Here is a 14,918-nt window from a genome sequence, read left to right on the forward strand (position 1 = left end):
GTTCATCTGCTTGTAGTTCAAGTTCATTGTGTTGAGATTACATAGGGTGATAGACTCATAGAAAGTTAAGAGGTGTAAGAATAAGGCAAGGATGCTAATTAATGTCTGAAGCCAAGTAAGCACTCAACAAGAGATAGTCATTATGGTCGTCATCATGATCATTGTGATCACTATGGTAATAATGATGAAAAAGAATAGAAGGCTCTCTAAGACTATGGAAAGAAATCATTTATAGAACTTAGTGAGTATTTGGATTTGGAAAAATGAGGTCGAAGATATTTCATGTCTACATTACTATAATAATGATGGAAACCAATCATCAGAACTAGGGAAGGCAGAAGATATACTCATTTTAGAAAAAACATCAGAAACTCGGTTTTAGACATGCTGAGTTTGATCTAACAGAAGAAATGCACAGTAAACAGTTGATCATAGAGGAATGGATCCAAAAAGGTGTAGCAGCAAAGCAGGAAGCTATGGGAGCTTGAATGAGATGACCTACATATTCTCAATAAAATAATTGGCAAATGTTCAAAATGAGTGAGATAGAGGTAGAATTTCAGGCTACACAAGCATGGCAAAACTTTGGGAAAATCTAACCAGAAACCAGGTAATAAATAATGAATTATAAAAGGACTAGAGGCCCGGTGCACAAAAATTTGTGCACTCGGGGGGGAAGGGGGAGTCCCTCAGCCCGGCCTGTGCCCTCTCGCAGTCTGGGACCCCTCGGGAGATAACGACCTGCTGGCTTAGGCCTGCTCCTGGGTGGCAGAGGGCAGGCCCAATCCCTAGGTGCAGCCCCTGGTCGGGCTCAGGGCAGGGCTGATTGGGGAGTTGGGGCGCCACCCCCTGTCATGCACAGAGCAGGGCAGATTGGGAGGTTGCGATGCCACCCTCAGTCACGCTCAGGGTAGGGCCGATTGGGGGGTTGGGGCACCACCCCCTATCACACTCAAGGCAGGGTCGATGGGGAGGTTGCGGCGCCACCCCCTATGACGCACAGAGCAGGGCCAATCAGGGGGGTTGGGGCTCCATACCCTGTCACGCACAGAGCAGGGCCCATCAGGGGGGTTGGGGCTCCATACCCTGTCACGCACAGAGCAGGGCCAATCAGGGGGTTGGGGAGCTCCCCACTGTCATGCACAGAGCAGGGCCGATCAGGGGGTTGAGGAGCTCCCCCCTGTCATGCACAGAGCAGGGCTGGTCAGGGGGTTGAGGAGCTCCCCCCTGTCACTCACAGAGTAGGGCCGATAGGGGAGTTAGGGCACCGCCCCCTGTCACACACACACAGCAGGGTGGATCAGGGGGTTGGGGCGCCACCCTCTATCACCCACAGAGCAGAGCCGATCAGGGGGTTGGGACGCCGCCACTGTCACACTCAGGGCAGGGCTGATGGGGAGGTTATGGCTCTACCCCATCACACACAGAGCAGGGCTCATGTCGGGGGGAGGGGGGGGGTTGAGGCGCCACCCTCTATCACCCACAGAGCAGGGACTATCAGGGGGTTGGGGTGCTGCCACTCTCACACTCAGGACAGGGCCGATGGGGAGGTTATGGCTCTACCCTGTCACACACAGAGCAGGCCTGTGGGCGGGGGGTTGGGGCGCCGCACCCTGTCACACACAGAGCCGCAGGGCGATCAGGGGGTTTGGGCGCTGCCCCCTGTCACGCTGATCCGGTGCCAGGAGGCCTCGCGGCTCCGCTGATCCCGGTGCTGGGAGGCATATTACCCTTTTACTATATAGGATAGAGGCCTGGGGGCCAGCTGGTTTGCCCTGAAGGGTGTCCCGGATCAGGGTGGGGGTCCCCACTGGGGTGCCTGGCCAGCCTGGATGAGGTGATGATGGCTGTTTGCAGCTGGTCACACACCCTTCAGGGTGGGGGTCCCCACTGGGGTGCCTGGCCAGTCTGGGTGAGGAGCTGAGGGCTGCTTTCAGGCTTGCAGTTGACTGAAGCTCCCAACCGCTCCTTTTTTTCTTTTTCTTTTTTTTTATTCTGGGCCAGCTTTAGATCTGGCTCTAGCTCTGAGGCTTCCACTGCTGAAAGCAGGTATCTGGTTTGTTTGCGTTCTATAATTGAAACAATGTATAACTCCAGCTCTGAGATCCCGGCTGGCTGAAAGCTGGTTTCTGGGGTTTTGTTTAGCTTCTATATTTGTTACAATGTTTCTTAGAGTTGCAGCTCAGAGGCCGGCAAGTCAGGCAGGGAACGTTGGAGTCTGCAGTCACTGGAGCAAGCAAGCCTCATGTTCGCTTCCAGCTGCCTGGCTGCCGGCCGCCATCTTGGCTGACAGTTAATTTGCATAAGGATATGCTGATTAGCCAATGGGAAGGGTAGCGGTCGTACGCTAATTACCATGTTTCTCTTTTATTAGTGTAGATTGACAGGCAGCAAAATGAATCCACTGGAAGATGAATAAGTGGAGTTAGTCAAAATTAACGGTCAGGCCGAAACCGGTTTGGCTCAGTGGATAGAGCGTCAGCTTGCGGACTGAAAGGTCCCAGGTTCGATTCCGGTCAAGGGCATGTACCTGGGTTGCGGGCACATCCCCAGTAGGAGATGTGCAGGAGGCAGCTGATCGATGTTTCTAACTCTATCTCTCTCCCTTCCTCTCTGTAAAAAATCAATAAAATATATTTTAAAAAAAATTAATGGTCAACATATATGATTTTCCTCCTAAGTGTTCAACAGTTGGGAGAAGAGAACGAGTAGACAGTAGAGGTAGCCTATGCTGAAGGACATGTGACAGGAGTTATTTTCTTTTTTAACTGCTTTTTGCAGTTTTTCTGTTTGAATTATTTTATTCTTTTAAAGTGATTTTTAGTTGTTTTCAGCCCATTTATAGTGTATATTCACTTGAGTTCTGCAACAGAACACAGTGAGTACATAACAGTCTGCTATGAGAACAAATATATTTCAAATATGCCATCATCAATACTGGCTTCAAAAGCCAAAATTTTAAGGGGACAGTGCGTCAGTTCATCCCCATTTCATTCCTTTAATATCACAGAGCAAGGGGAACTTCTATCATATTTTAAATTTCAGACCTGTATGGTACATAGTATTTTTTTTCTACTCAATGTTTTCAGGATTACTTTAAGTATGTGTGATCCTTGGTTACTGAAAGTAAAAAGAAGAGTATACAAATACTATTCACATCACTTTATTGGTTCTTACCCAGTTTTTCATACAGTGAATAACATATACTCCTGACATCAATAAGGACCTTTCATTCTGCATTATATAACCTGACATGGAAAATAAAAGTAAACAATAGCCAACCTGTGCTTTCCTCATGTATACCAAAGGCTCTTTAAGATGTTCCGGAGGTACTGCAGGGTGACTAGGTAGAGGAAACCTAGGAACAAGAAGAGGCAGCTTAATATTGTACCTTACTCTTGATAATTAACTAATTCTCTTGGTTAGAAATTACTTACCTCTGTAGCCCATGTTATGAATGAAATAGACTACTTATTAGCAGTGTATGTGTTGACACAAGGTCAACACAAACTTCAACTCTTACCCTACCAGTACTGTAGTTTTAGATTAGCAATTTAATTACTTGTTAAATTGCATAATTATCTGGGTTCATAAATTGAGGTAATTTAAAATATTATTTGGCTCTGTAAATGCTCATGATAACTGTCCTATTAATGTTAACACAGGAATATAAACATTTAGAGGAATCTTTTAAGAAAAAAAATCCATTGACATACTAACATATAAACTCTTATCCTTTTTCACATGATTATATATTTTTATACAGTTGAAATAATAATAGAAATATTTATTTGAATACCCAGGTTTTACTATATAATACATTCATTTACAAATTTAATAAAATTTTAAAGTTTTATGAATTCTTTCTGTTTTCTAAGTCACTTTACATTTTATATTCAAAATGTATTGTTTTCATTAAGAAAACATTTATTTAGTCAATAGATTTTTGAGCCATTCTAGGTACTAAATATATGATAGTGATTAAAACAATATCCCCTGTTCTCATATATCTGACATTCTAGTAAAGAAAGTGAATAATTATAAAAACAAATAAATACATAGAATAACACCAGATAGTAATAGGTGTCATGAGAAAATGAGAGCAGGTAATGGGATAAAAGTGCTTTGGAAGGGTAGGGAAAGCATCTAGGGGAGCTAATATTCTAAGACATAAGTGGGAAGAAGCAGCCTATCATACAAAGATCTGGGGCAAAGGGAAAGCAAGCATAAGACCCTGAGGTGGAAACATTTGGAATGTTTAAAAATCCTTAAAAAACAACAACAAAAAAACAATAAACAGAATGGTTGGGATATAATGATCAAGGCACAGAGTGATGTGAAATCACATAGAAGGCAATGGGAAAACATGATACTCCAATCGTTTACTCCAATCTCTTTCACACACAAAAAGGTTAGTTATAGGACCTGTACCTACAGCAAAGCAACTATGTTGCATAGTCAAGAACCATACACTGAATTCTCAAGAAATTCCTCATCCAAAGTGGGACATCAGCATGTGAAGGGTTAATGACATACGAAACCACCTGTACCTATCCCAGAACCTAAATACAAGAGGCTCAAATGTCCATAACAAATGTTTCTAGAATAGAAAAGAGTAACCTATCCTACCTCATTTAAAGACAGCTTCACTTACTGATTATTTTTAGCTCATTGTTTTTCCCACTAAAATCTACATTCCATATACCTGAATAAATCACCTTTCACAAAGGAAAACATGATAACCTCTAGATACCTCAGTATTTCTTATATGCAAGATCATTTTAAAAATCATTATTTCATGGTGCTCAATGTGTCATTTGTAAAGGGACATGTGGTTTAGAATTAAATATCACTCTAAAATCCTTCCACTTTAATAATAATTACAGTACTTCTAAATGCAATAAAACTAAGAAATTTAGGATTGAAATTGAGTGCACTTACTGCAGAGAGAGGGTTGTCAGATAGAAACCTGTGCATCATTCTTGACTCCTTCCTCTTCGATCCCCTGTGCCCCCACAAATAGTTCTCAGCTTTTTCCTCCCCACGGACACTGTTTCAGGAAACCAGCATCTCTGGTCTGCATTCACCCGTCAGACTGTCCCTGCTTCCATGCCATTTTCAATCTATTTGCCAATGTGCCTGGCTGCTAGTGCTTGCAATCCCAGTGTCTAGCGTAATGTCTGGCGCACACTAGATAACCAGCACATTGTTGAATGAATAAAATGCAAATATGGTCATGTCGCTACTCTGCTTAAACTTTTAAATTGACACCCAAATGCTATTAGGATCCAGTCTACAAAGCCTTGAGTATGAAGCACATTCCTGCCTACGTGGCTAATATCATCCTTTACCATGGCCCTATACCACCCAGCCATTCAACTTCTGTTCCGTCACTGAGCCACAGTTCCCGCTCCAAGTCTCTGAGCCCACTGTTCCCTTCTGCCTACAGCACGGCTCTTCGCATGCTGCACTGTATCCCCAGTGCCCAGAGCAGTGCTGGCACATGGCAGGGACTCAGTAAAGAACTGAGGAATGATGAAATAGTAAGTAAACTACAAAGGCTAACATTCTAGATCTACATTTTTTGTAATGACAAATAGTTCTATATATCTCAATGGATGCTGAGGGCAAGTCCACATACACAAAGAAGTTCATTTTTTGTATGATGTTCTTAATAATATTAATAAAGAGAAAAAGGGTAATATCCCAAATGGTAACAATAAATAGAATGTTGGTAAGCTTCAGTTTTCTGAAATAGTAACTTAAAAGAAGCCCTAATTACACTGAATAAATAAATCTGTAATATAAATTTTGGTGACATATAAAAACTCTATATAGTAACAGCAGGAAGGCTGGGGAGGGTTGGGGGGCAGGAGGGGGTGGGTAAGAGATCAACCGAAGGACTTGTATGCATGAATATAAGCATAACCAATGGACATAAGACACTGGGGGATAGGGGAGACCGGGGGAATGTCAAGAAGGGGAAAAAAAAGGAGACATATATAATACTCTTTGTAATACTTTAAGCAATAAAACAAAATTTTTTTAAAAAAGGAAACATCCAAAAAAAAACTCTATATAGTTAATATTCTCAGGCAAAACTATAATTTTTAAAAGTATTAACTAATTTTAAATGCTATATTAATATTAATAAGAAATAATACAATGAGTATACATAACAATACTGTATTCAGCACTTGCAAAGTAAATATAGCTAAACATAGTATTTCATCATAGGTAGGAAAAACTCACACACTCAGTTCACTATAAACAGCATTCTGAAGTTTCTTCTCCCAACCTGTTTTTAAAAAAATAAAATATATAAACATATTAGTTTCAAAGATAGATATACATTATAATTAATGTATCTCACTGTAACATTATACTCATTGTGAAAGCACTTTATCAGCTGCCAATTGCTGTGTAGTGTTATTAAGGATTAGTTCCTATGCATTCATTATATCCCTTGGCAAACACTGAGTTGCCAAGTTGTCAACATTATATTATTTTTTAAGTAAAACTATTGCACCATTTCTCAAGACGGGAGAAAAAGTTCCTTCTTCGACCATTAAGTTGCTCAACAAATGCTGAAATCTCTAGCCATTGCACTACTAGTTCAATGATGACTGTGCCTAGAGAAAAGCAAGAAAGAGCCAGGCAGTCCGGCCGGTATGGCTCAATGGTTGAGCATTGACCTATGACCCAGGAGGTCATGGTTTGATTCCTGGTCAGGGTACATGCCTGGATTGCAGGCTTGATCCCCCGTGTAGGGCATGCAGGAGGCAGCCAATCAATGATTCTCTCTCATTATTGGTGTATCTACATCTCTCTTCCTCTCCCTTCCTCTCTGAAATCAACAAAAATACTTTTTTTAAAAAAAAAGAAGAAGAAAGAGCCAGACACTTGGAAAATGCAGACCACAAGTAATCAGTTACATGAACTAGTCAGTAAACGCCTAACAGAAGTGGATTATTATAAGGTACCTACCACAAGTCAGATCAGTTATCTTGGCTGATAACTACTTGAACTTTTCTGGATAAGTAAGCCACTGAATATCTCAGTTTCCATGTACAAAGGTTAGAATAGGGAACCTCTCTTCTTGCTCTAAAAGAGGGGGGTGGATTTTTGTTGTTTGTTGAAAGGGAAGGAAAGAGGAGGGAAATAATTGTAGAAGGAAAAAATATATACCAAAAAAAAGGAAAAGACAAGTTCCTGAACGAGGAGGATTTTTCATATATTCAGGATGTATTTGATCAGGAAGGTAAACAGTATTTAAAACTAAATGATGTAAAGCAGTCATTTCCTTAGTGACCCTAAATTTTTACAGCATTTATTGAAATGTTTGAAAGTTCTAATTCTTCCCAAATAGAAATATATCCAGCCACTGTTTCACAAGTTTGAATGAGTAATTAGATGGGGATGAAATATTTCCTTCAAATACAGTATTTCCTTATTTTGCCTTAAAGAATTAGGGGGAAAAGAACAACTTACAAACCTGATGTTTTAAAGAATCTCTTGATATCTTCTTTTAGAGATTCAAGTTTAATATCAGTTCTCTGAAGACTGGCCTAATTTTAGAAAAAAGAAAAAGAGGTCAAGATAAGTCATTGGGTTGATATTTAATGTTAACGGAAATTTTTAAAAAGTGTGTCCAAATATACAGACTATTTAAAAACCTCGCTCTGAGGTCAGAACACCTGGGAATTAACTAGATGAGCTCAAAAGAGAGAACTCTTTTTCAACTACTCTGAAATAGAGGATCTGTGGTATTAAACATTTCTACTCAAAATATAAAAACTTGTAGCTCATAGCTATCTAACATCATCTAGTGTTTTTATCTTTATGAATACTTAACATCATTTTTCCAGTAGAAAAAATACTCAGACTTCATAAGTTCATTCTCCTAATTTATACCCAACATATACAGCACCTACACCTAATGACCAAAAACCCAGTTGCATCCTTAAAATGGATTTTTGATTAGTATCTTCCTCTTTGGATTGCTGCTCAATGTGAACCTGCATTTGTTGCGCATATTTATGGGAAATATATAAAACTACTATTTCACAAATGCTTATTAGTACCTCTTTCCTCTTCAAGCACAAGCTTTTTATTCTACTGATATTTCATACTGTAATTTTTACCGAAAATATAATTTCTCAAACCTATAACGGCTTCATGACTTTCAATGTGTTGATCTTTCATCACTTAGCTCTCTCTATCAAATTCCAGAAGTCTACTTCTTAAGAAGTTATTTCTAGTAGAGTATCTCATAAGCATTTCAAACCTATGAAATAAAAATATTAATCTTATCTTCCATTTACTACCTTGCTCCTTCTCTTCTATTTTTTAATCTTCATCCATGCAATTACTATCACCACCATCTTCCAAGTCAGAAACATTAGTTATTCTCAATTCCATTCTAACTCTTCTAGGATTTAACCCACTCCTGGAAAGATTGCTTTGGTGACAATGAGTTGTTTTTGCTTTTTTAAATCTCCCTGATTTCCACATAAAAAAAGACCAAGCAACTCAATACTAAAAGCAACATCCCATGGAAAACATGTGCAACAAAACTTGATGATAAGATATCCCCTACAAGGCTAACATACAAGCAATAGGGAACACACCAAGGACACAAAATCTATAGTGTATGGTAGTAGCATCTGTGGAGGGGAAGCAGGGGGGTATCTGATATATGTAAAAACAGAGAACTCCAAAACAGCCAACAAGTTCACTGGAACATATGATAAACCAATTTTAGAACAGGAGCTGAAACTGAGAGGGGTTTGGCCTAATCCAGTCGAGCGAATTAGGTCTGAAGAGACTGGAGCAGCCTTCCACCTGTGAATTCTTGAAACTGACCAACCAGTGCACTGCACCCTTTTCAGACAAGGCCACCTTGAGGAGAAAATACTACTGATAAAGTAACAAGAATTGAGGATGACAGTGAACTAATTTATTACCTTGAAGGAAAAGTAATTTATCTTGCTTTTCCTATGGGAACTGTACCACTGGGCAACCAAATAGTAGATAAGAGGAAATGTCTCTTTATAAAGGAATTCCAGCTAATAACTAAAACAGATATGATATAATTAGAATATCACCATTTTGCAACCCCTAATAACTTACTAATTCTAGGCATTGAGCAGAAACAGCTAATAACATTGCAAAAGACGGACACAATGTGCTTCTCGATGAAAGAACACTTGCTGCCAGCGTAGGCAACCACCTGCGTCTGCTCAAGCCACTGGGTCCAGCTGTCAATTTACAAGTCACACAAAGGACAGGGGAACATGTTACACTTCGCCAGGGGTATGCAATCAGAAAAACCCAGGATGTGAGAAATTATAAAGGTCAAACGGCCCAGTTCTTCAGCGATAAATTATAAGGAAAAAGAAGGGAAGGAGAGGAAACCTATAGATTTTTAAAAACTTTAAAAGGCACATCAAAAAAATATTTTTAATTGGCAAGACCAAGTTAGGGTCTATGGATACACATTTGGGTAATAAAACTATCAAGAAATGCAGGAAAGTGATTACCAAATCAGGTGGTGGGGGAGGGAGGGATTCGTGATGGGGATGGGGCAAATGAAGGGGTTTCTGGTATGGCTGGCAAAGTCCCCCCGCCTTTTTTTTCAGTTTTTCTTTTTTTATTTCAAGAAAAAACGATTTTAAATATAATAGTGTTACATGCAATAAACCTTAATATTTCAAGAAAATGATCTTAAATATAATAATGTTACATGCAATAAACATTAATATCCCAAGAAAAACAATTGTAAATATGATAATGTTACATGCAATAAACACCAATTATTCAAGAAAAATTATCTTATATATAATAATACTGCAGGCAATAAACATTAATATTTCAAGAATAAAAGGATTTTAAGTATAATAATATTACCAAAACTGTACTAACATATTATGATATCACAAAAGTTTTAGAAAATATTAAAAATCTGCAAATACTTCTATTATATTCTAGAATATAATATTCTAGAATATTTTTTCCTCTCTGGCTCTACTTTTGTTCATCAGTTTATGTTGTTCATGATATTCCACAAATGAGTGAGATCATATGATATTTACCTTTCTCCGACTGGCTTATTTCACTTAGCGTGATGCTTTTAAAATTTATTTTGTTGGATATGAGTATTGCCACTCCAGCTCTTTTGTTTTTCTTTTCCATTTCATGGAAAATTTTTTCCATCCATTCACTTTCATCCTGTGTGTGTCTTTTTTTTAAAATATGTTTTATTGACTTTTTACAGAGAGGAAGGGAGAGGGATAGAGAGTTAGAAACATGAATCAGCTGCCTCCTGCACACTCCCCACTGGGGATGTGCCCACAGCCAATGTACATGCCCTTGACCGGAATGGAACCTGGGACCCTTCAGTCTGCAGACCGATGCTCTATCCACTGAGCCAAACTGGTTAGGGCCCGGGTATGTCTTTTGTTTTGAGGTGGGTCTCTTGTAAACAGCATATAGTTGGGTCACGTTTTCGTATTCATTCAGCTACCTTACACCTTTTGATTGGAGCATTTAATCCATTTACATTTAGGGTTATTACTGAGAGGTACTTATCTATAGCCATTTTAATTCTGTGTGGCTAGGTTTCTCTCTCTGTTTCTTCTTCTCAGCAACAGGTGGGGCAGTTGCTTCTGCTTAGAGCAGTGGTTCCCAAACTTATTTGGCCTACCGCCTCCTTTCCAGAAAAAATATTACTCAGCGCCCTCTGGAAATTAATTTTTTTAAAATTTTAATAGCAATTAAACAGAAAGATATATATATTAATGTTTCTACCTTTTTCGTAAAATATAGTAAAGAAAGGTGTAAATTAGAAACATTGAAGTTTGAAATTATGAAACTATTTATTGAACTCAGAATAGAAAGGTAATACAAAAAAAGTTAAAACAAATGCACCTGTGGCCATCACCGCCCCCCTGGATCGCTGCAGCGCCCACCAGGGGGCGGTAGCACCCACTTTGGGAATCACTGGCTTAGAGGCTAATTGTTACTTTTAATCTCTTAAGTGCCCTCAGGGCAAGGTGTTTTCCAATAGGGAGTGTTGACTATCTTCCCCCTAGGCAAAGCAGATGTCTATGTGGGAAAGATGTCCTCTTCTGTATGAGGGAATGACTCAACCCAGGAAATTTGGGGTATTCTGCCTTCTGAGCTCTATCCCTTGAGTCCCCAGTCCTGGGTTCTGCTCTTGCAGCTCCAGTCCATTTCACCCTCCCTCCGCCAGAGTACAAGGTAGGTGGCTCCACAGGAAATTTTTGTGTGTTAGCCCTTTAAGAGGGTGCCTGAACTTTTAGCTGCCACTCCCTGGCAGACAGCACCCCACTGCTTTTCACAGCTAGATGTTATGTGGGTACCCTCCTCAGTTGGGAGCTTTCTGCTGGGGAGCCCAGCTTTGGGATTAGATCCCAGAGTTCTCAGTTGCTCCCCCCCGCACAGCTGAAATCTCTCTCTGGGACTTCAGTTGCCATCTGTGAGTGCCTGGCCAGCCCTTACGCTCCTCCACCCCTCCTACCAGTCTCTATGTGGTCTCCATCTTGGGTATCAGGGTTCTCTCCTGTGAGTTTTCCAATGATTATTCAGGAAGCCTTCAAAGTTTCCCTTTTTTACCAGAGTAGGTTTGACAAGGTAGTTCATCTTATAATAATTCATTATATTATAGCTTTGTGTAGTTTCCTTTTGTGTTTTATTTTATGAATAAAAAAGGGTAAAAAAAGATTGAAAAAGGGTCAAAAAAGATTAAAAATATATATCTCCCAACCTATTCCCTGTCTCCATTCTTTTTTTTAAATTAAATCTTTATTGTTCAGATTATTACATTTGTTCCCCTTTATTCCCCCCATAACTCCCCTCCTCCCAGTTCCCACGCCACCCTTTGCCCTCGCTCCCCATCCACTGTCCTCATCCATAGGTGCACGATTTTTGTCCAGTCTCTTCCCCCATCCCCCACACCCCTTTCCCCCCCCCCCCCGAAGAATAGTCAGTCCATTCCCTTTCTATGTCCCTGATTCTATTATAATCACCAGTTCATTCTGTTCATCAGATTATTTATTCACTTGATTCTTAGATTCAATTGTTGATAGATGTGTATTTGTTGTTCATAATTTGTATCTTTACCTTCTTCTTCTTCTTCCTCTTCTTAAAGGATACCTTTCAGCATTTCATATAATACTGGTTTGGTGGTGATGAACTCCTTTAGCTTTTCCTTATCTGTGAAGCTCTTTATCTGACCTTCAATTCTCAATGATAGCTTTGCTGGATAAAGTAATCTTGGTTGTAGGTTCTTGGTATTCATCACTTTGAATATTTCTTGCCACTCCCTTCTGGCCTGCAAAGTTTCTGTTGAAAAATCAGCTGACAGTCGTATGGGTATTCCCTTGTAGGTAACTGAGTCTCTTTCTCTTGCTGCTTTTAAGATTCTCTCTTTGTCTTTTGCTCTTGGCATTTTACTTATGATGTGTCTTGGTGTGGTCCTCTTTGGATTCCTTTTGTTTGGGGTTCTCTGCGCTTACTGGACTTGCAAGTCTATTTCTTTCACCAGGTAGGGGAAGTTTTCTGTCATTATTTCTTCAAATAGGTTTTCAATATCTTGCTCTCTCTCTTCTTCTGGCACCCCTATAATTCTGATGTTGGTGCGCTTGAAGTTGTCCCAGAGGCTCCTTACACTATCTTCGTATTTTCGGATTCTTTTTTCATTTTGTTTTTCTGGTTGGGTGTTTTTTGCTTCTTCGTATTTCAAATCTTTGACTTGAATCTTGCAATCCTCTGGTCTGCTGTTGGGAGTCTGTATAATATTCTTTATTTCAGTCAGTGTATGCTTAATTTCTAGTTGGTTCTTTATCACAACATTGAGGGTCTCATTAGATTTCTTGTACATCTCATTAAGTTTATCGGCAGTCTCTAGAAGACTCTTGAAAGACCTCAAAAGTGTGGTTTTGAATTCTATATCCAGCAGCCTGCTTTCCTCCAGTTCTGTCATTTGTGTCCTGTTTCTTTGTCTCGGCATTTTTTATGCTTCGCTGTGTCGATAGAGTGGCTTTCTCCCTGTCTCCATTCTAAAGTCCGCACTTAAGTCCTCCTCATTTCTCGTTTGGATCACTGCGACAGCTTCTGAACTGGACATCCTGACACCTTGTTTAAATTGCAACTACCAACCACCCCAGCCTCACACCCCCTTATTCTGCTTTTTCTTCTTTCTTAGTATTTATCACCTCCTAATATGCTGTGTGATTAACTTACTTACTATGTTCATTGGTAGTGTCCATCTCATTTCACTGGAAGTGGTGAGCCCCACTGTCCCCACCCCACAAGGTCCCAAAAAATAAGCCTAATTCCTTTTCCTTGAGACAGCCAAACATATTCAAATATAGCTACTGTGTCTTTCCTAAAAGCCTCTCATCTTAAGGCCTCATATATCTCCAGGTTTTCTAAGTTCTCTTCATATCATAGATTCTTCTTACCATTCTGGCCATTCTTCCCTGAGCCAAGTCCAATCTAACTTGTCCTCTACTATAGTCACTTCCTCACTGACCTCTCTACTTCACTAATCCCACTAGACCAGGGGAGGGGAACATCTGACCCATAGGCCATATAAGGCCCAAGAAATCATTTGGTCTGGCCCTGCCAAGGCAACCACAGCCAGAACTCCAAATTCAAAAAATCTAGGAGCTTTGTTCATAGCAACATAAATTTATATTAAGTGAATGATGTTATAAATAACCAAATGGCCCTTGGCAGAAAAAAGGTCCCCCGCCCTTGCACTAGACCCTTGATTCTCAAACATCTAAGTCTAAGGATCCTCTTAAAAATTATTAAGGCTCTAAGAATGCTTTTGTTTATGTGGAGTACATCCATTGATATTTACAGCATTAGCAATTAAAACAAATTAAGCCTGTTTGCTTTTTAGTATGGCAATTCCTCAAAAAAAATTACCATATGATTCAGCAATTTCAATTCTGGGTATATACTCAAAAGAACTGAAAGCAGGGACTCAAACACATCTTTGTGCACTCATGTTCATAGCAGCATCATTATAATAGCTGAAATATGGAAGCAACCCAAGTGCCCATAGTTTAAAAGTTTTGGAAAAACAAAACTAGTACATACATACAGTGCAACAGAATACTATTTGGCCTTTAAAAAGAAAGAAAATTCTGAAACATTTAAAACACTGATGTGCCAAACCAAGATGGCGGCATAGGTAAACACCGGAAATTGCTGCCTCGCACAACTACTTCAAATATACAACTAAAAGACAAAACGGACATTATCCAGAACAACAGGAAGGCTGGCTGAGTGGAGATTCTACAACTAGAAGGAAAGAGAAAAGCACACTGAGACTCAAAGGAGGTGCAGAAGTGTAGTGCAGAGGTACGGAGGCGCATGTGGCAAGGGTTGGCAACTGAGGACGCCCTTGTCTTTTTCAATCAGGAAGAAGTTTCAAGCTCCCGACTGCTCTGAACTCCAGTTCCGGGTTAGTCTCTGGGGACCCAGACTCATACGTGGAGAAACTGAGCTGTCTGGCAGGAAGTGGAACTGGAGGGCGACTTTCTCTCAGAGGTGCTTGCGGCGATTATCGGGACACTGAGACTATCCGGCCTCTTAGGATAGAACTGAGGGTCAGCCATAGCTGTTTGCTCCACCCTGTTAATCCCCGGAGATACCACCCCACCCAAGCTGTGGCAGAGGCTTTTGCATATGAAAGGCCTGGCCCTTTGCAATCTGAAAACTACCTAACAAACTGCAGCTGGTTCAGAGGGAAACAGAACTTCAATAAGAAAGCCCAAGGCCCCACAGCAGCTTACATTGCTTCACAGCTGGGCCTCATCTGGGCACCTCCAAACCCCAAACAAAGAAGAGGATTCTACAGCACTCTCCATAGCTCCTGCTTG

The 14,918-nt window shown here is 40.3% G+C and overlaps 1 protein-coding gene across 4 annotated transcripts in view; it reads right to left on the reverse strand.

Moving 5' to 3' along the window:
• Positions 1-14,918, reverse strand: part of TBC1D19 (TBC1 domain family member 19) — a 109,182-nt gene that overhangs the window by 71,517 nt on the left and 22,747 nt on the right. For 2 of the 4 annotated variants that reach the window (XM_014459650.2, XM_006093260.3), the window contains exons 2-4: positions 7,496-7,568; positions 6,253-6,298; positions 3,283-3,358 (exon numbers count right to left, since the gene is read on the reverse strand). In XM_014459650.2, coding sequence (XP_014315136.1) covers positions 3,283-3,358; positions 6,253-6,298; positions 7,496-7,568 — 195 coding nt within the window. Of the gene's footprint in view, positions 1-3,282; positions 3,359-6,252; positions 6,299-7,495; positions 7,569-14,918 lie in introns of those variants that run through there. The other 2 variants (XM_023757752.1, XM_023757751.1) reach the window with 2 other exon arrangements.

The sequence above is a fragment of the Myotis lucifugus genome, unplaced genomic scaffold (assembly GCF_000147115.1).
Source record: "Myotis lucifugus unplaced genomic scaffold, Myoluc2.0 scaffold_112, whole genome shotgun sequence".
NCBI classification, from domain to species: domain Eukaryota; kingdom Metazoa; phylum Chordata; class Mammalia; order Chiroptera; family Vespertilionidae; genus Myotis; species Myotis lucifugus.